The 20281-nt window shown below is 38.9% G+C and overlaps 1 protein-coding gene across 1 annotated transcript in view; it reads left to right on the forward strand.

The window, feature by feature from the left end:
• SYTL5 (synaptotagmin like 5) overlaps positions 1 to 12221 on the forward strand; it is a 125948-nt gene extending 113727 nt beyond the window's left edge. The window contains exons 14-17 of the mRNA XM_033202097.1: positions 5051 to 5159; positions 7086 to 7221; positions 10361 to 10569; positions 11645 to 12221. Of these exons, the coding sequence (XP_033057988.1) occupies positions 5051 to 5159; positions 7086 to 7221; positions 10361 to 10569; positions 11645 to 11787 (597 nt within the window). The 3' untranslated portion in view covers positions 11788 to 12221. The remainder of the gene's footprint in view (positions 1 to 5050; positions 5160 to 7085; positions 7222 to 10360; positions 10570 to 11644) is intronic.
• Positions 12222 to 20281: the final 8060 nt, after the last annotated feature.

Genomic DNA, 20281 nt, shown 5'->3' on the forward strand with positions numbered 1-20281 from the left:
ACTATTTTAGATTTATATCTATTTTAGATATAAGTGAGATCGTGCAGTGTTCATCTTTCTGTGCCTGGCTTATTTTAATTAACATAATGTCCTCCAGATTTATCCACGTTGTTGCAAATGCAACTGACAAGATTTTATTTTTTAAGGCTGAATAGTATTTCATTGTGTATATATGTCATATTTTCTTTATCACTTCATCCATTGATAGACAATTACGTTGTTTCTATATGTTGGCTATTGTGAATCATGTTGCAATGAGCAGGAAAGTGCAGAGATCTCTTTAAGATACTTAATTCATTTTATTTGGCTATATACCCTGTAGTGGGATTGCTAGATCATATATACGGTGGTTCTACAACACTCACTGTAGTTAGTCTTTTTGATAGTAGCCATTCTAACAGGTATAAGGTAATAGCTCATTGCGATTTTAATTTGCATTTCCCTGGTGATTAGCAATGTTGAGCATTTTGTCATACACCTGTTGGCAATTTGTATGTCTTCTTTTGAGAGATATCTATTAAGATCCTTTGCCCATTATTTAATTGGATTATTTGTTTTCTTACTATTGAATTGCTTGAGTTCTTTATGTATTTTGGATATTAAATTATTTAACTTAAACTATATCAGATGTATGATTTGCAACTATTTTCTCTCATTCTGCAGATTGTCTCTTCACTCTGTCGATTGTTTTCTTTGCTGTGCAGAAGTTCAGTTTGAGACAGTCCTATTTGCCTATTTTTGCTTTTGTTTCTTGTGCTTTAAGGGTCATATAAAAAAAATTTCCCAGACCTATGTTATGGAGCTTTTCCCCTATGTTTTTCCTAGTGGTTTTACAGTTTCAGGTCTCATGCTTAAGTCTTTAATCCACTTTGAGTTGATTTTTGTATATGGTGTGAGATAAGGGTCCAATTTCAATCTTCTGCATGTGGATGTTCAGTTGTCCCAACACTGTTTACTAAAGAGACTGTCCTTTCCCCATTGTGTATTTTTGGCACTTTTGTTGATAATCAATTGGCCATAAATTTATTTCTGGACTCTCTATTCTGTTCCATTGGTGTTATGTATCTGTTCTTTTGCCAGTACCATGCTGTTTTGATTACTATAGCTTCCCAATGCATTTCTTAAACATTTATTTTTAACTTAAACCAAATAAATGTACATTCATTTGCAAGTCTTCTGATACAGAGACAATTAATTTTGTTTGAATTTCGTTCAGTAAGTAAAATTCTGCCATATATTCCTTGCATGAATTATCCTCCTAATGCATCATCATCAGCAGATTCTAATTTGAGTTTTTCTCGAATGAAACAAGAACATAAGAATACTTTCAAAGTAAATCAAATGCAAATTCTTCTCAAAAATTTATGATTTTTTCTAACCTTTCATAGATTCAAGCCCACATATAATCCAATAGCAACTTTGTTTTCAAATCTTTAGTTCTAAAGTATTCAACAGAATTGTTATAGTAGCAGCTGTCTTTTGCACTCATAAATTTATGTGACATTAAACTATATAATTACAATCACAAATATGCCTGGCCTAAAGAGTTTGGGGGACTAACTAACGCAGCTGACTCTCAGTGTGCATACAATTCAACTGATGGGAGCAGATGCATGTTCTTTGCAGGAAAGATTCTGCTATTCACTAGGGATGAAGAACACTAATTAAACTGATGAGTCAGTTAACTAAGTGTGAATTAATAGATCCTGCTACTGCAAATATGTCTACTAGATAGACTGAAAACTCATTGAAAGCAGGGTCTGTCTCATGTGTCCCCACAGCACTTAGCAAAGTGCCTTATAAAAATGTAAGCATTCCATATGTGTTGGTAGACTTGAATTGAATATGATTGGATTCTGCTAACTTTTTCTGAGTAATAGTTGGTTGGATAATTACAATGGTGTTATGCCAGGAGAGGGTGTTGCTTAGGAATTTCCTGGCAAAGTATAAGTATCAAAAATACCCTAAGACATTAGACATATGCAGGCTGCAATATGACTCTCCACTTTAATTTTTTATATGTGATTATAATGCTACAAGCTTCATCATTATTGTGTTCTCCTTTCATAAGACTTGAGGTCTATACTTATACAGGGTCAACAGTATATTTTAAGCTAAAAACCAATGGAACGTTGGTAAATCCCAATAATGAATGTTTTTGATCTCTAGTAGCACATTGTATATTAGTATGTGATTCCTACACATATCACTTTTTCCTACCCGAAGATCTCACTCAAAAAACAAACACAGCCTGCTCTGGTTAACTATTGCTGTATACCGAACTACCTTAAACCTTCATGGCTTACAGCAAGAATTTATTCTCTCTCATGATTATGTGGGTTAACTAGGCTCATCTAGGTAGTTTTCACTTAGGGTTTTTCATGCCACTGCAGCCAGATGGTTGACTGAGGCCGATGTCATCGAAAATCTCAACTATATTGATTGTTTGAATTGGCTCACTTCCATGTCTTACACATGATGTTGGCTGCTGGCTGGAAACTCAGCTAGGCCTGCCAGCTGGAGCACCTACATGCGGCTTGTCTCTGTGGCTTGGGCCTCTCTTAGCATGGGTTCCCAGAGGAAGCATTCAGAAATACCCATTCCAAGAAAGAAAGTAGAAGCTGTCAATCTTAAGACCTGGACCCCAAAACTGGCACATTGTCACTTTTGCCATATTCTATAATACTAGTCAATACTAGTCAAAGCAATCACAGAGCCCACTCAGACCCAAGGAGAGGTCACAAATACCCCATCTCTCATTGATGACAGTACCAAAAAAGTGGTAACCATCTTTAATCTGTCATAACATCCATTATTTTTTTCTACTTATGATATTCACCTAAACTAAAATTTACTGAGATTGTCAAAACAAAAAGAAGAGTCCATTTACAAGGAACTTGGTCTAAAATAATCAGATAAATATTAGATGGATAGTCTATTTTACCATATATTCTCATTTTTGCCCCGGGTAAGAAGGTTGAATAAAATATTTCAAGCATTTTTCCCACCCTTACTAGTAAGTTTTACTATCACCAGCAGGAAAGAAAAGGGAGAGTCAGGCAAGGATTCCTTTTCTTTTTAATAGTCTCAGTAATTTTTAATTTTTTTTTACTATTTATTTGTTTATTTATGCCAAGTCTTGAACAGTCTCTGGCTTAGCTATGAGTGGGCTAGGTTTCTGAACTCTCATTCTGCCCTCTCTGAGAGAGCAGTTCTCTGCTCTTGACTCAGAAGTCAGATCTCTAAAGGAAAACCTGGACAAAAGTTTCCTTTCCTGCTCTACCTGTGAAAGAACTCAAAGTTCAGTTGACTCAATGGCAAGTGGGAGACCTATAGAACAGAGGTTCTGGGTGCATGAGCACATTGATTTTCTTTAATTTGAACTTCATATTTTGAGATGATTGTAAATCTACATGCAGTTATAAGAAATAATACAGAGAGATCCCATGTACTCATTACTTGATTTTCCCCAATGGTAACCTATAGCAAAGCTGTACTATAATATCAAACCAGGTTTTGCTTAATTTTTTAAAGGCAGGGCCTCACTCTGGCATCCAGGCTGGAGTACAGTGTCAAAATCATAGCTCATTATAATCTCAAATTTCTGGGCTCAAGCTATCCTCCCACCTCAGCCTCCCAAGTAGCTGGGACTACAGGTCCATGCCACCATGCCCAGCTACTTGGGGTCTCACTGTGTTGCCCAGGCTGGTCTCAAACTCCTGGCTCAAGCGATCCTCCCATCTAGGCCTCCCAAAGTGCTGGGATTACAGGCATGAGCCACTACACCCAGCCACAACCAAGATATTGACATTGATATGATCCACCAAATTTATTCAGAATTCCCAGTTTTGTACTCATTTGTGTGTGTGTGTGTGTGCGCACGTGTATATTTAGTTCTATGCAATTTTATCACCTTTATAGGTTTGTGTATCTACTACCACGGTCAAGGTACAGAACAGCTCTAATACCACATGTGTCCCTCAGGTTGACCTTTTATAACCACATCTAACTCCCTCCCACTACTCACATCCCTAACTTCTAGCAACCACTAATCTGTTCTCCATCTCTATAATTTTGTCATTTCAAGAATGTTACTTACATAAATGAAATCATAAAGTATATGTCATTTTAAGACTGGCTTTTTTTCACTCAGTATATAATTCTCTAGAGATTCAACGTGTTGCATTTATCAATAGTGTATTCTATTTTTGTTAATGAATAGTATTCCACGGTATGGATGTACCACAGTTTGTTTGACCATTCACCTGTTGAAGGAAATCCATGTGGTTTCCAGTTTTTTACTATCACAAATAAAGCAGATACAAATATTAGTATACAAGTTTTGTGTGGATATAATTTTTTCATTTCTCTGGGATAAATGGCCAAGAGTGCAATTTCTGGTTAGATGGTAGTTGCATGTTTAGTCTTTCGAGCAGCTGCCAAACTGTTTTCCAGAGTGACTCCACCATTTTACATTCCCACCAACAATGTTTGAGTGAACCACTTTCTCCATGTTGAATTTTGATTATATGAATTACCAATATTGCTTTTAACAGTTGATGACTGGCAGCCCCACGTGAATCAAGCATTATTGCCTACTTTTCCCTTCTTGATCACTTGGGAAAGCCTTAAAAGACATCAAAGATGACACGGAGAAGTAATTTCTGGAGGTACTTTCAGTGACATTTTTATTCCTGCTTCTTCACATCCCAAATTATATATGTAAACTCAGTGATAGGTCCAGTCATCAGTGCATCACAGGTGCTCAATATCTATTGACTGGCCAAATATAAGTTATATGTCTTCTTTAAAATTCCTTTTACTTAAATGTTAAAGGTTATATGCAAATGCCTTCATAGAGTTTTCCAGCCTTTCTTTTCTCTTTTCTCTTACCTAAGGCATCTCTTAAACCAATGAGAGCCAACAGAGTTGAAATGGGAATGGATTGTCACATTTATGCCACCAAGTAAATATTGCACATTCAAATGTGGACTACAATACTAAGTAAATCATTCATACTCTTTCAATTTACTTGTTTCTCCTTGGCCAGGTGGAGTTTGCTCCTGATATTGGCCTTCAATACAAAGGAGAGCTGACAGTTGTTTTACGTTACATTCCCCCGGAAGAGAATCTGATGCTTCCACCAGAACAACTCCAAGGTAGAGTAAAAATCAGTGACTTTGATCAATGACATTCTGTTTCTAGAAGTGTGGTAGTGGGAATCAGGGATTGGTTGCATTCTGTGTCTTTCATATTACACAAACAAAACATAAAAGGTTAGGTGTCACTGTCTTTTGGGGAGAGTTGAGATGTGTATACCATATATGGAAGAATGCAGGATTCTTACAAGGAAAGGACAAAATTCATACTTAGAAACCAGCCTTGGTGGTCAGATTTGTTTTCTGTTAGTCCCAAAGATATAGGATCTTCCCCCAGGGTTGGGGGAAGGCAGGCTGCTGGGAGGCAAGCATAGGAAACTGCTCCATGGATTTATGACATTCACAACTATTCAGGGAGTCTTGATGAAGAAGTTGTTCTAGAACACAGGATTTAAAGGAAAAAATCAGATGGAGTCAATTTATAAATCTCTCTTCCCCTTTGTATTAAGCTGTTATTGCATTGCTATAAGAAATACTCAAGACTAGGTAATGTATAAATAAAAGAAGTTTAATTTGCTCATGGTTCTGCAGACTATGTAGGAAGCATAAAACAGGCATATGCGTCTGAGGAGGCCTCAGGAAACTTACAATTATGGCAGAAGGTGAAGGTAGAGCAGGGGTCTCACATGACAGGAGCAGGAGCAAGAGAAAGAGAGAAGGTGCCACATACTTTTAAACAACCAGATCTTACAGGAATTCACTCACTATCGTGAGGACAGCACCAAGGGGACGGTGCAAAACAACTCATGAGAAATCCACTCCATGATCCAATCACCTCCCACCAGGCCCCACCTCCGATAGTGGAGATTACATTTCAACATGAGATTTGGGTGAGGATACGCATCCAAACTATCTTGCCCTTCTTTTACCATCAACTCTTGCAGGCAGCCTCCTCTGTCCTCCCATTCACTATAACTCTTTTCAGTGTGAGCTTGTGCAAGTAGCTCACTATCTCCTGACTTCAATTTCCTCACTTCAAAGGATTGTTGTGAAGAATAAATAGGTTCATATACGTAAAGTGCTTAAAACAGTACTAAATAAACGTGCTGGTTGTGGTACTGGTGTATATCATTCATGTTGAACGTATTTCATAGAATAGAAAAGTGAGGTGGAAAAGAGATTTCTTTTTTTTTTTTTTTTGAGACGGAGTCTCGCTCTGTCGCCCAGGCTGGAGTGCAGTGGCCGGATCTCAGCTCACTGCAAGCTCCGCCTCCCGGGTTCCCGCCATTCTCCTGCCTCAGCCTCCCGAGTAGCTGGGACTACAGGCGCCCGCCACCACGCCCGGCTAGTTTTTTGTATTTTTTTAGTAGAGACGGGGTTTCACCGTATTAGCCAGGATGGTCTCGATCTCCTGACCTCGTGATCCGCCCGTCTCGGCCTCCCAAAGTGCTGGGATTACAGGCTTGAGCCACCGCGCCCGGCCGGAAAAGAGATTTCTCTCACCCTAAAATGTAACTGCTTGGGCTGTAGCCTCTAGAGCTGACTCTGACTAAAACTGACTATTTGTAAGACTAAACTATCAAAGGGAGTTATGGAATTTTCTCTTTCGGAGTTGTGGTGTGTGTATATTGCTTTCATCATAGTTATTTCTCACTACGAGCAGGAATGGTGCTCCGGAAAACTCTTAGGCATTCCATGCCTTTATACCCTGTGAAAAGATACGCTTTGTAAGGGAGTGTTTAAAGTTTTAAACTTATTTGTTCATTTGTTTCAACAAACACAAATGAAAGACCTATCTGGAAGGAATCCAATGGGAGCAAAAATGTTTAAATGAATAAAAATATACAATAATATAAAGGCCCAATTCAGTCAGCAAATGAAATATATCTTTGTATATGATCTTTGTAAATTTTGAAATGGAACCCATGATTTATCTATTTTTTTTTCTCTCTCCCCACCATTCCCTCATTTTGGTGGCTGACACAGGAAATAAGACTTTTAAAAAGGGAAAGAAGAAGGAGTCACCTGTAATCTCTGGAGGAATACTAGAAGTGTTCATCAAAGAGGCAAAGAATTTGACAGCAGTGAAGTCAGGAGGCACATCTGATAGCTTTGTGAAGGGGTAACTTTGTTTTAGCTCTTTCTGGATGATACTTAATAAGAGATGAAAGGATCTGTGATCCACAAGCCAGTGGTGGCTGTGAGCCTTCCGTGTTCTGTTTACTAGAAGTGTATGGGTGAGAACTACCCTTGAATGCTGGCTCTTACATCTAAAACAACACAAATGTTGAGGGAACTGCTGATTCTAGCAGTCACTCTGTTTCCAACATATTTCAGGAATTCCCATCACTCTTACTCTCAAGACGGTCAACTTTTTTCCGTAAGATTCATTTGTTTGAAAAAGTGAAAAAAGTATTATTTTCTAGGTGTAATGTATTTTTATTTTTCATTATTATCATTTTGTACTGGCAATGTGCAACGATAACCAAAATACCACATCCTTGATATTTTTCTCTCTTGGGGGAAATTGTAAAAGGTAGAGATGTCAGAGCATCCTTGCTGGACTTATCCACCGTCGAGTGCTTTGGAGAGGCTCCAAGACCACCTGCTAGACATTTGTGCCCAAGTTGTGGAGCAAAGGGCAGCTTCTTGAGGGAATGCAGCCCTTAAAATAGATACTCTTACCCAACTCTAGGCAACTCAAACATCAAAGCGCTTTTGATTCTGACTATTGGATATTTTTATCTTGGAAATTGAGGAACTAAGACTACAAGGTTATTTTTCATTCATTCGAACACACACAAAAATGCACATGTGCTAAGCACCAGGTGCTATGCTTTCAAAAATAAATAACATATTATCCCTGCCTTCATGGAACTCCATAAAGCACATAAGGTAAAACAAATTCCCATGATGCCAGACCATGAGGTTCATTCTTTGAGTCAGATGGCAATATTGTTCCTCTTCTCATGCTGTATTAGAAAAGTGTATTTTTTCCTACAAGGAAATGGTTTGGGTTCACTCTCACATGTTCTAACTTTGCCTTTTTGTTGTTTTTTTGTTATGTTGTGTTTTTGTTTTTGTTTTTGTTTTTGTTTTGAGACAGAGTTTTGCTCTGTCACCCAGGCTGGAGTGCAGTGGCACCATCTCAGCTCACTGCAACCTCCGCTTCCCAGGTCCAAGTGATTCTTATGTCTCAGCCTCCTGAGTAGCTGGGATTACAGGTGCATGCCACCATGCCCAGCTATTTTTTTTTTTTTTTGTATTTTTAGTAGAGGTGGGGTTTCACTACATTGGCCAGGCTGGTCTCAAACTCCTGACCTCAAGTAATCTGCCTGCCTCAGCCTCCCAAAGTGCTGGGATTACAGGCATGAGCCACCGTGCCTGGCCACATGTTCTAACTTTGGTAAAGCCAGTAGTGGGGAGAAGCAGTTCTGGGGCCTCCCCATTGGTGAGTGTGTGTGCCTGAATCCTGGCACATCTGCCCTTCACTCTTTCTTGCAGTAGATTTGAGCATAGAAGAAATGCTTTCTTTGGATACTGCAGTTACAATTTGTGTCATTAGCCCTACCATCCAGTTTAAGCCTGTGCTGCTCACTGTCTGGTGGAATGAGGAGATGGCTCCCAACCCGTGGCCACATTGTGACCTTGCGGCACTACTTGACATCTTCTGGAGCAGTATTCACTTTATCTTGTGGAAAATTTATAAAGCAGAAATAATAAAAGACTATTTTTGTTCTAGAAAGAAAATCAAAAGCCAGTAACTTTCTGGTAAATTCTGTCTATGATAATACTTAAACACTAGGCTGATTCTAAAAAGACATGAGATTTTTTTTAAAGACAGTGAGGGATCAAGAATAGACCCTCTGTAAAGTTTAATAATATAAAATGTATCCATTAACAATATGTCTGGCTGTGAGCCAAAAGAACAGTGGCTTAAACAAGACAAGTTTTTTTTTCTCTCTTACATGTAAACAAAGACTGAAGGTAAGGTCTCCAGGGCAGGTATGGAAGCATCATGATTATCAGGGACCCAGGATTTTTCCATCTCATTATGGTATCCACCTAATGGGTTAGGATAGCTGCTCATGTTTCAGCTATCCCATACAAATTCCAGCTGACAGGACACTTTCCAGATGTAAGAAGTAGTTTCCTAAGCACTACTTCTTATATCCCATTGGCCAGAACTCAGTCACATGGCTATTCTAGCTGCAAGGAAGGCTGAGAAATGTAATCTTTATTCTGGGCAACACTGTGCTCAAATAAAAACACAGAGTTTTTTAGAGAAATATAAGGAGAGAATGGATATTAGGAGATAATCAGTCTCTGCTTGGTACATGAAATGAAATCTTAAGTGACTTAATATATCTTCTTTATTGTAAAGTCATTTGCTTGTAGCACTTTTCATGTTTGTTCCATGTACTAATTCCATATGTACGTATGTCTTCTTTTCTAAAGTATGCTCCCTGAAGGGGGAAAACAACCATTTTTATCACATACCTAGAGCCTCATACAGTGTTTTGACCATAGTCGAGAAAACCTAGGATATAGGTGTTTTATTTGAAGAGATTTCAGGAAACACCAGTGAGGAAGTGGAGAAAATGAGACAAGGAAGAAAGAGAAGTTGATTAAAACATATGTTAATGGGCAGGTTACTACTGTGGGCAACTGGAGCTTGATTCCATTGGGGAAGCAGTGAGGAACTCTGTGGAATATACCTTAGGATTGTCACTTGGAGGCACAGGGAAGCTGGGGAATTATCCACCAATTTCTCAAACTCATCAGTTAAAGGTTGCCCCAGGGGCATTAAATTCCAAGTAATCCCAGAGTTTCCTGCACATAAGCTGAGCCAGCTAACACAACATCAGATAAATTCCTTAATTAGAGGAATTTATTCCTTGTGTCAAAAGACACAGGCACTTGAGGTAGGAAGCTAAAAGCATATCAGGAACTTCCCAACCTGGCTGCAAGTCAGCTCCAAGGAGGGCCAAAAAGATGTGAAACAGGGCATACAATAGTGTCTATTGCAGGAGGTATTTTCTTTTCAAGATGGAAGGAAGGATGAAAATAGGATTAGAAATGAGAGTGAGGGCATTTTACTATTGTCCCACTTGCAAAAATAATAAGTCATTCCACTATATAAATCCAGATTTAAGCATATAGAAGCCTGGAAAGGAAAATCAGACACCTCACACTTGCGTGCACGTTGACATTTTCTGTCTGCTGTCTTACTGATGGTTTGATTGTTTTTCCTCCTGCAGCTACCTGCTCCCTGATGATAGCAAAGCCACCAAGCACAAAACTCTAGTAATAAAAAAGAGTGTTAACCCTCAGTGGAATCATACATTCATGTTCAGTGGCATCCATCCCCAGGATATAAAGAATGTTTGCCTAGAACTTACCATCTGGGACAAGGAGGCCTTTTCCAGCAACATTTTTCTGGGAGGAGTTCGTTTGAATTCTGGAAGTGGTGAGGGATTTGGGGACCCACAGGGATGGTCTGTGACTGGGCCCATTTGGGGGCATTATTCTTGCAGGTGTGATGTGCAGTGGATATACATATGTAGTTTCAGCTAAATCCTGAAATTACCACAAATGCTTCATTCCTTTAGCTAAGGATCTATTCATTGTTAAAATACAAATATAACTACAGTACCTTTGTATCTTTAGGCTAGATGATTGGAAGATATAATGTTTATATTCAGTCCTTTCGTAGACTAACATTTACACTTTAGTCTAAGTGAATTTTAAGTACTTTCTTGGACCTTGCTTCAGATTTTACTCAGAAGATGATTACCAAGACAGCACAGCCTTCTGATAGGAGGAGAGCGACTTTCAAGACCAACATTACTTCATCATCTTCTCAATTCTGTCCAGCACTTGCAGCTATTATTCATACTGGTTGAATTGAAAAGAAATCATTTTTTCATAACAATAACACCAATGTTGTTAAAAACAGATCAAGGAAATCCACCACTGGTGCCACAAGACACAACTGTAACAGGGTGAATTGGAAGAGGGATTACAGTAGTAGAGCACATGCAGTCCCCCTAACTCTCATTATCCCATAGCCTAAGCCAGACATAGATGAGACCATCTGCATACACCATGGTAAATATTTCTGTTGAGGAAGGTCCTATCACTGTGATAATTACTTATTTATAGATTAAGGGGCACCAAGAATATCTATAACACTAAAAGGAAAACTCCCCAGGTCAGAAAAGTGTCCTTGTTAGAAAAAGAGAGCCAAATTCATCCCGTTCTTCTGTCATGTTAGCACAGTCCAGATGAACCAGCTCTCTGCTAAAGTAGGGAGCAAGTGAGTCACCAGGGCCACCCTGATTTGCCTCACATGGCCTAGGCATTAGAGAATAGTGCAGGCTGCAAATGATTCAATTCTAACACCACTCACTATATATACTAAGTGAGAACAAGCCAGTAAAAGGTACTCTGGTCAAAAGGCCCCCTCAGAAGTTGATAGATGCCTTGCAGGAAAGAAAAACACTTCATGTGTGACATATAATGTTCCTATTCCGTTTCTTCAGGTGTGAGCCATGGGAAGAACGTGGATTGGATGGACTCTCAGGGGGAAGAGCAGCGCCTCTGGCAGAGGATGGCCAGCAACCCTGGAACTCCTTTTGAGGGTGTACTCATGCTTCGTTCCAGCATGGGAAAGTGTAGACTCTAAAGGGACCAGTTCTCCAAGAATGAGGCCACCAGGGCCTATCTGGCTGTCTTTTCCTACCAGTAGCAAACTGAGACCTGGGATTCTGCTTCCCTGCCATTTCTCATCTGACAGTATTGGGACATGAAGGGAAAGATGTCAGTAGTATGAACATTTAGGGTCTTGTTGAGTGCCTAAAAAACATATATTTTCGTCCAATCAAGGCCTTCCTGATTGGATGATAGAAAGTGTACTACTCTGTCCTGTCAACGAGCAAATTGTGCAAAGGTTTATAGGGTTTATACCATAAAAGAAGTGGCACAAGCTCATTTGAAACTACAACTGAGATTGGGGTCATCCATTTACTAATTATAAGTTACTTTAGATTTCCTCAAATCCTTTGAAGAGAAAGGGGACCACTGAGAAGGCAGATCACTTGAAAAGTTAGAAGAATGATACTGGCCACTTTTTTTTTTTTTTTTTTGAGACGGAGTCTCGCTCTGTTGCCCAGGCTGGAGTGCAGTGGTGCGATCTTGGCTCACTGCAAGCTCCGCCTCCCGGGTTCACTCCATTCTCCTGCCTCAGCCTCCCCAGTAGCTGGGACTACAGGCACCCGCCACCGCGCCCGGCTAATTTTTTGTATTTTTAGTAGAGACAGGGTTTCACTGTGGTCTCGATCGCCTGACCTTGTGATCCGCCCGCCTCGGCCTCCCAAAGTGCTGGGATTACAGGCGTGAGCCACCACGCCCGGCCCTGGCCACTTTTTACTCACCCTAGGAATCCACATGCTCTCAAGAAGGCATTGTGGGGATGGTTGCTTGAGCAAGGGGGTTGTCCTGTTATTGCAGCAAACTTGTGGATTAACCAAGTAGTATTTCAAGATGGACTGACAGGGCTTTCTATGATTACTATAGAATTTATCATCTAAATCAGTTTATTTTTGAGAACAAAGAGAGCTAAATAACTACATCAGAACGATTGATGTCGATTAGAATTGACCTGGAAAATTGGGATGTAGGGTCACCCTACTGATGACCTAAGAGTTAGCTCTGTTGTAAACATTTATTTTATAAAATGTTCTAAGCCATTAACTAAAAGGAAATGAGAAATAATGGTCAATTGATGTACCTTTTCACATTGTGTTCATTGATGAGACTAGTTTAATGAAAAAGGAGGTACTCTACCTGCTATTTTACTTCTGTTTCTCTTCTGCCCTGTTATGGGAGAGAATCAAAGACTCCATCTGCTCTCTGCCCCCTTGTTTTCTCCTTCACTGAGTTTTTCTTATCTCCTTTTGCAGTGGTTAACTATTGTCACAATAATGCTGAATGAAAAAAACACACCAAATGTCAGTGGCTTCAAATGACAATGCTTTTTCTCACAGTTCTGAAGACTGGCTATGGCACCTCTGCTTCCTGCTACAGGCCTGAGGTTCTAGGTTGGCTTCTTATGCCTCATCCTCTTTGAGCCCAAGGATAGCCAGAGCATCTGGATGGCAGAAGTGCAATAGGATGAGCCCTACTGCTCGGGTACATTTTCAGCCCTGGTTGTGTCATGTCTGCTGATATCTCATTGGTCAAAGGAAGTCAGATGGCCAAGATGAAGAGGCAGGGAAATATGCACTGCCCACAATGAAGCCATGACAAGAGTGAGGATGCAGGAAGGGATGAAGAATTGGGGCCAACAGTTCAATCTACCATATCTTCTCTCACTTGGAATTCCAGATGCTTGAGCCACGAAACTTAGATGCAAAGAAAGTTAAAGCTAGAAGGAAACTCAGGCCCAGTTCCTCATTTTGCAGATTCCAAACGTGAATTTCAGAGGGCTGAGATATCTTGCCCAAGGCCATATAGAGGCTGTGACTAAATCTGGACTTAAATCCAGGCTATCGATCTTAGGCCAGTGGTCTTTTTTCACTGCAGTCCTTGGCATAATGCTATGCTTATTAAGGTGGATAAGAGGGCATATGTCAAGAAATTTGGAGCAGAGTCCGATTACTTGAGCATGAACATACCTGACCAAGGTATGTTCTGGAGTCATATTCTAGCCTCTGAGCTCATTTTTTCATATGAATTCATATAAAATCCTCAAAAGTTTAAAAACTGAGTTTTAGTAGTAACAGAGCTAGAATCATCTTCAGGCTTATTCCTGCTAGTTGTTCCATATTTCTAGATTTCCTCTTGAATTTTGAAAACTGATTTAAGAATATATTTAGTATTATTATTAGTAAGGGAATAAGCAATCCAATTTCAATTTTATTCAGAAATAGGTCACCTAATTCTAGAAAATGGTTATTAGTCTAGTGTCGCTTAGCAAGGTACTTAAAAGAAAAACTGCGCATATCCCTGTGCTGCCCTTCTTTAAAACAGAAAACAAAAAGTGTCAGATCATCATTGCTTCCCACATAGGAAAAATAAAATGTCTTCAGACTTGATGTGACTCATTCTGTCTTTAATTACATTTTTAGGGGAGGTAAGAGGGTGGTGATGGTGACATCTGGAAGCATATCTGGAATAGATGCAACAAAGTGGATTTATTCATTAATAATAAATATGAAAAATAATAAATTTTAAAATTTATAACTTGAACTCAAGAAGAACATGAACTTTATGTATTCAGATCTTTGCCACACATAAAGCAACTCTCTGTATCATGATTTCATAAAATCCAACATCTAACTAGGTATTCCCATAATGCAAAACTCAAGTATGCAAAAATCTATCAGAAACCTATTGGTGTTGCTCTTGGAAATAAAAGGCAAAAGTATGGTCTAGAACTACAAATAGTATTTTTAAATATAGGTAATGCATGTGAATGGCACAGAATTCAAATAGTTCAAAATAGTGAAAAGTTAAGTCTTCTTTTCTCCTCTTCATATCAGAAAATACTACAGTCTCATTCTTCTTTATGGCTACAAGATATTAAATTATAGGGATGTATCAAATTATTTAACCAGTCCTACCCACTACCACGTTAAATATGGTTAGCCAAGTTATCTATATTTAATGGCTTTTCTAAGCAATCTTTTCCTTCAAAAAATAAACACTTTGAAATTCAAAATGAGTTATAGATCTTACCCAACCATTCCACTTCTGAGTATTTTTCTTACAGAGATAGATGCGTATATGAGAAAAGAGTACATACAAGGATATTTATTGAAAGAGATTGGAAACAACCCAAAAGCCCATCAATAGAGGCCTTGTATAATATCACATGACCCTTATTTTCTGCTTCACAAGTCACTGCTTCATCTTTGTCTTTACTCATTCTCTACAAAGCTATTAAAAATTGGATTCTTCAGTGCTCAGTTCTTTTCTCCTCACTTTATAGAGCCTTCCAGGCATTATTGTGTACTGTACTCTCAAGGTTTCATACGCTTTTCACTTCCAACTCACATCTCTAACCCAGATCCTTCCTGTCAGCCTCAGACCCAGATCTAACCGCCCATATGATATCTCCACCAGGATACTTCATGTTTTCAACAGATTAAAAACTGTACTCTTCATTCCACCATCTGCCTCCCATCATGTATTCCTGCACCAGCCTGCCCTGTCTCAGTACCTGGTACCATCATCCACCCAGTAACAGTAACCAAACACCTGGTATTGATCTTTGGTTTCTGCCTCTTTCTTATCCTGAGGTAAAAATCAATCAGGATATCATATTGATTCTGCCTCCTAAATATCTCTAGAGCCTGTCCAATTCTCACTGTCTGCATGGCACCACCCTAGTCCAAGCCACCATCACCCGTCTCCAAGATTATTGCAGCAGTCTCCTAACTGCCATCTATACCACCAATTTTGTCCTCCCCAATACATTCCTCTTACTGTGACCAGAGTGATTTGTCTCAGCATGTTATTTTAAAATGTTCAAATATACAGAAAAGTTGAAAGAACTTTATAGTGAACACTCTTATATCCACCACCCAAATTCAGCTCTGCCATTCGCATTTGACTATACTTGCTTACCGTTATTGATCTATCTGTCCATCCCCAGAGTGATCTGTAAAACCCTCCATGGCTTCCCATTGTCTTGAGAATAAAATATAAATTCCTGCTCATGGCCCTGCATAAGATGGTCACTGCCAGTTTCTCCCAGGCCATGCCGCCCCTCCCCTTCTCTTCAGTCACAGAATTCATTTTTCTTCTTCTCAGTTGTGCCAGGCTCTATCCCACCTCATGGCCTTTGCCAGGAATCTTCTTGGTCCATCTTTTCGTCAGCCTGATTCCCATTAGTCATCCAGGTCTATAATGTTACCTCCTCAGGGAAACCTTCCCTGATGACTCTCTACTGAACCAGGTCACAGCAGCCTGCCTCTATTTCCCCTTCAATGCACACATCACAGTTATAATAAATTATGAATGTAATGAGTCCTTTAATATCTGTGTCTGTTTCCTCCGTGCCACATCTCTACAATGTAAGATTCGGAAGGGCGGAGACAATATTTATAGTTTTTACAGCTATATCCTGGTCCTTAGCTCACAGTAGGTAATCAAAAAATATTTGTGGAATAAGTGAAAACAAACTAATGCAACACCATAGAATATTAGACGTAGGCATCTTTAGAAACCACCACTTCTAACTCCCAATTAACAGACAAGGAAACTGGGGCCCAATTAGATCAAGAAAAATCTCTGATTTCGTTTACTGATTGGTCTTTTAAAAGCCACCTTACTATAGTTGCCATGCTGTGCAATGACCCAGCATAATGACTATACTTAAAAATAATGTATATTTCAAAACAGCTAAAAGAGAGGATTTCAAATGTTCTCACCACAAAGAAATGATAAATATTTGAGGTGATGGATATACCAATTAGCTTGGTTACTCATTCCACAGTGTATACGTGTATCAAAACACCACATTGTACTCCATAAATATATACAATTATTAATCAAGTAAAAATAAAATTAATGTTTATAAAAGCAACCTTCCAACAAGTACTGTAGTTACAACCCTAGACTGTTGGGCCCAGCTTGTCTCAGCATAGATCAAAGCACAAAGTATGCTTCCAGCCCCGCATGTCAGCTTATCAGAAGAAGAGACCACAGCCTTGCATGGGACGTCCTACTCCTTCTTTGAAGATCTCAACTGTCATTTTTCCCTCAGATAAATCAAGTTGAAAAGGGACATGGACAAGTCTAAAACCCTGATTTTATCCTTGCACACATAAATAACACATACAGGATGTGGTAGATTCATTCTGTTAATCAGCTCTCCTTTCATTTATGTTGTTATTGTCGCTGGACTCATCAGGATGTAGATTTTCCAGGCCATGAAAACACCATAAAGAAATGTATTTTGAAGTAGCCTCATACTCTTGGCCTCTTTTTCCTTAAGAAATGTTCACAAATGTATAGCTAATAATCATAAGTACTTAGGTAATTAATGAATGAATTGAGCCCACCTGATTCACAGTCATATTAGGCTCATCATTACCTACTGCTCCAAGGTTTACCTTTGGTGAAGGAGGAGAAAACCATGGAAGTAATTAGAGTAAACCCCACCTTTAGAAGTAAAGTGTAATGAAATATCAAGTCCTAGAAGCATCTGAAAGTGAGAACTAGTAGCATTTTGGGCTGTGATCAATGTTTGTTTTTCTCCCATGTATACATTTCACATTAAAGTGAACATTGTCTCTAGAAGTTGCCAGAAGGGTTTTGCTCTTACAATAGTGTCATGTATGACCTCTGAAATTGAAGAAAAATAGGAGGGGAATGTTCATACAGGCAAAAGTACAACAAAAATTAGATCTGGAAAGGTTTGAACAATAGCCAGGAAAATTGTACTACATCAAGGATTCCAAAGGACTATCTGAATCATCTGGAGTATGAACTGAATACATTTATTCCAGAGCATTGCTCCAAGCCTACTAAACAAAATCTCCAGCAATCCCAATCATTTTAATCAAGCTTCTTGGGTGAATCTAATACAAATGGATCATAGTTTGAGAAACACTGCATTTGAGGACAAATTATATCAACTCTATTCTTCAAACCAACTCTACATCATGATGGCTGCTTGAATTTGATCTTGAAGTAGTCTATCTTTTGCATACCCAGAGATCATTAATTGCAAGGCAACCATGAAGGGGTGGAAAGAGTCTAATCTTCAACTCAGAGAATACTAGTTCAAGTCTTGAATTGAGTGCTTACCAATCATGCGACTTCAATCAAGTTAATTATTCAGTATAGGCCATGTCTATCTGCCTGTAAAATTCAAATAAATAGGTTACTTTGGAGTAACTGAAGATATCAAATAAGGTAATATATGTAAATATGCTTTGCAGATTCTAATCCATTGTTTTAAAAAGGTCATTATTGGTGAGGTAGTTCTATTACTCTGTGGTTCATAATTTCTTATGTCCCTCTTTTCCTAGATGCTGGGTTAGGTCTTAAGCATTCTATGTACAATTAAGTGATCTCCAGTGTTTAGGTGCAGCAAACATTAAAAAAAATCTGTATTTTGTGCTAGATTACCCCTTGTGGGTAATATATTTGTTTTAGGCTGAAATTTCATACTTCATTGGATTAGATAATAAATATTACAAAAATATTTAATTTCATGGGAAGAAAAATTGGTCAGTTTCTTGGTCCACAGATTACGGAACCTGCAAGCAAACCATCTTTCCTCCCCTTTCTTCAACACTCTCTTCCAGTGTAATGACCATCTCTTTCTATGTCTCATTCCCTATACCCCATGTCAGGATATCATAAAACCTGCCAGCTTCACAATAATGTTGTGTAGAGTCATATTCTTTATCTACAGAAGGAAATTTACCATGCTGTCAAAACAATTTCCATAGAAACGTAAACTGCTATTGTCGCTATGAGTAATGCATAGTGTTTCAAAGATTAATAATTGTTCCTCATTTAGTTCACCAGAATTTATCAAAATTTTCTGGGGGAGGTTTCTTTTATACCTGGAAAACTAAAGTCGAGTATATGGTTAGTATTGCCTATAAATGCCAAAACACTCATATAGGGTAGTAGATCATACTTTTCTCTCAAGTATTTCAGCACAAGTAAAGATGTGTCTCTGATTCCTTTTTCTCTGAAGGAGACAGAAATTAATACAGCACATAAATCAAATATTTCATTATAGTAATTAAAGCAAAAGTTTAAATAATTAGAATTTTCTAAAAAATGTCTTCTTATAGGAGGGCAGAGAACTAGATAGATATTTAAATCTAAATATTTTATTTTTCCTCTTTATTGTGAGATACATTACTTTGGGGAAGGATTCCAATTTCTCCTTCCAAACATTTTTTCTACTTAGTCAATAGTTCATTTTGTCTGTAGAAACTTGAAGCTCATTTGTGCAAATCCACAGGAATCGGTAAGTCCCAATAAGTAGACTTATTTTTAAACCTTTCTCCTTTGGAAACAAGGAAGGAAGTCATTCCATCACAAAGCAGTCATGGCAATCATTCAAGATTGAACCCGTAGTTGAAATGATTGGGGATTGGGTATGTATATTTGTTTCCATCCTTTCTTAGTATTTATTATTCATAAATGGACTTTTTAAAGAGAGATCATTGGCTTTCAGTTGATTTGAAGAAAGAGATATCTGGACTTTTCCTTAGTCTTGACTTTTGAGCTTCCCCGCCACCTCCATTAATTTGTCTTCCCTAATACCTAAATATTTTCTTACATTGTCCCTCTGGCTGATGGCGTGCACACCAGAATCTTAAGAGATGCCCTTCATGCTTTTTTCCACATGGGCTTATGGAAATATTATTCTTCATTTTCAGCTCTTTCCTGTCACCTCAGAGCCCAGCTCTGTTAGAGTCACTTGCTTGCAAGGCATCTGAATGCACAGAGCCAGGCTGAGGAGGGGGCTTCTGGGGAGCTTCCCAGGGTGCCAAATTATAAAGGGTGCTAAACATCCCCGAAAATGTAATGAGGTGGAGAGCTCCTCTCAGGAAGAATATAGTATTAGCAGGAAGAAATAATGTCTGCTTGAATAGATAGATGGGGTGAGGAGCTCATGCGTGAAGAGCAATTTATGGCTGATAAATTGCCTCCTAAGACAGATCTGTTTAGATGTGGGGCTTTTGTTTTGCTGAATGGGGCATGCAACCTTGGGCGGCACAGGAATTGCGAAGGACATTGGGAAAAGGAACATTTGCCTTCACTGGGGACTTCTTTCAAATCCCTTCCACCAGGCAGGTCCACCTGAAAATATGTGTTGCACAAATTCTTAAAGAGCATCTGAGAACTGCACCACGTAATCAGCCCAAGTATCGGCCCAGCTCTTTGAATGCACTAGGTCTCCATTCCTGGATTGAACATAGTAGTCATGAGGAGAGTTTCTCTCTGGGACCTGAAGATAAGTTCAGGGGTTTAGTGGGCTGGAGAAGGAAGACACATTTTCAATATCTAAGAACATCTAAAATCACTGGGTCGCTGAAACATTGGAATGGGGGCTCTTCTTTGAAAGGAATAAGGGATACTTTTCCAAAGTCTGCCATAGAGTGGGTCACCTACACGTGAGTATGTTCATTTCTGCTTTGTCA

The sequence above is a fragment of the Trachypithecus francoisi genome, unplaced genomic scaffold, assembly GCF_009764315.1.
Source record: "Trachypithecus francoisi isolate TF-2019V2 unplaced genomic scaffold, Tfra_2.0 Lachesis_group6, whole genome shotgun sequence".
NCBI classification, from domain to species: domain Eukaryota; kingdom Metazoa; phylum Chordata; class Mammalia; order Primates; family Cercopithecidae; genus Trachypithecus; species Trachypithecus francoisi.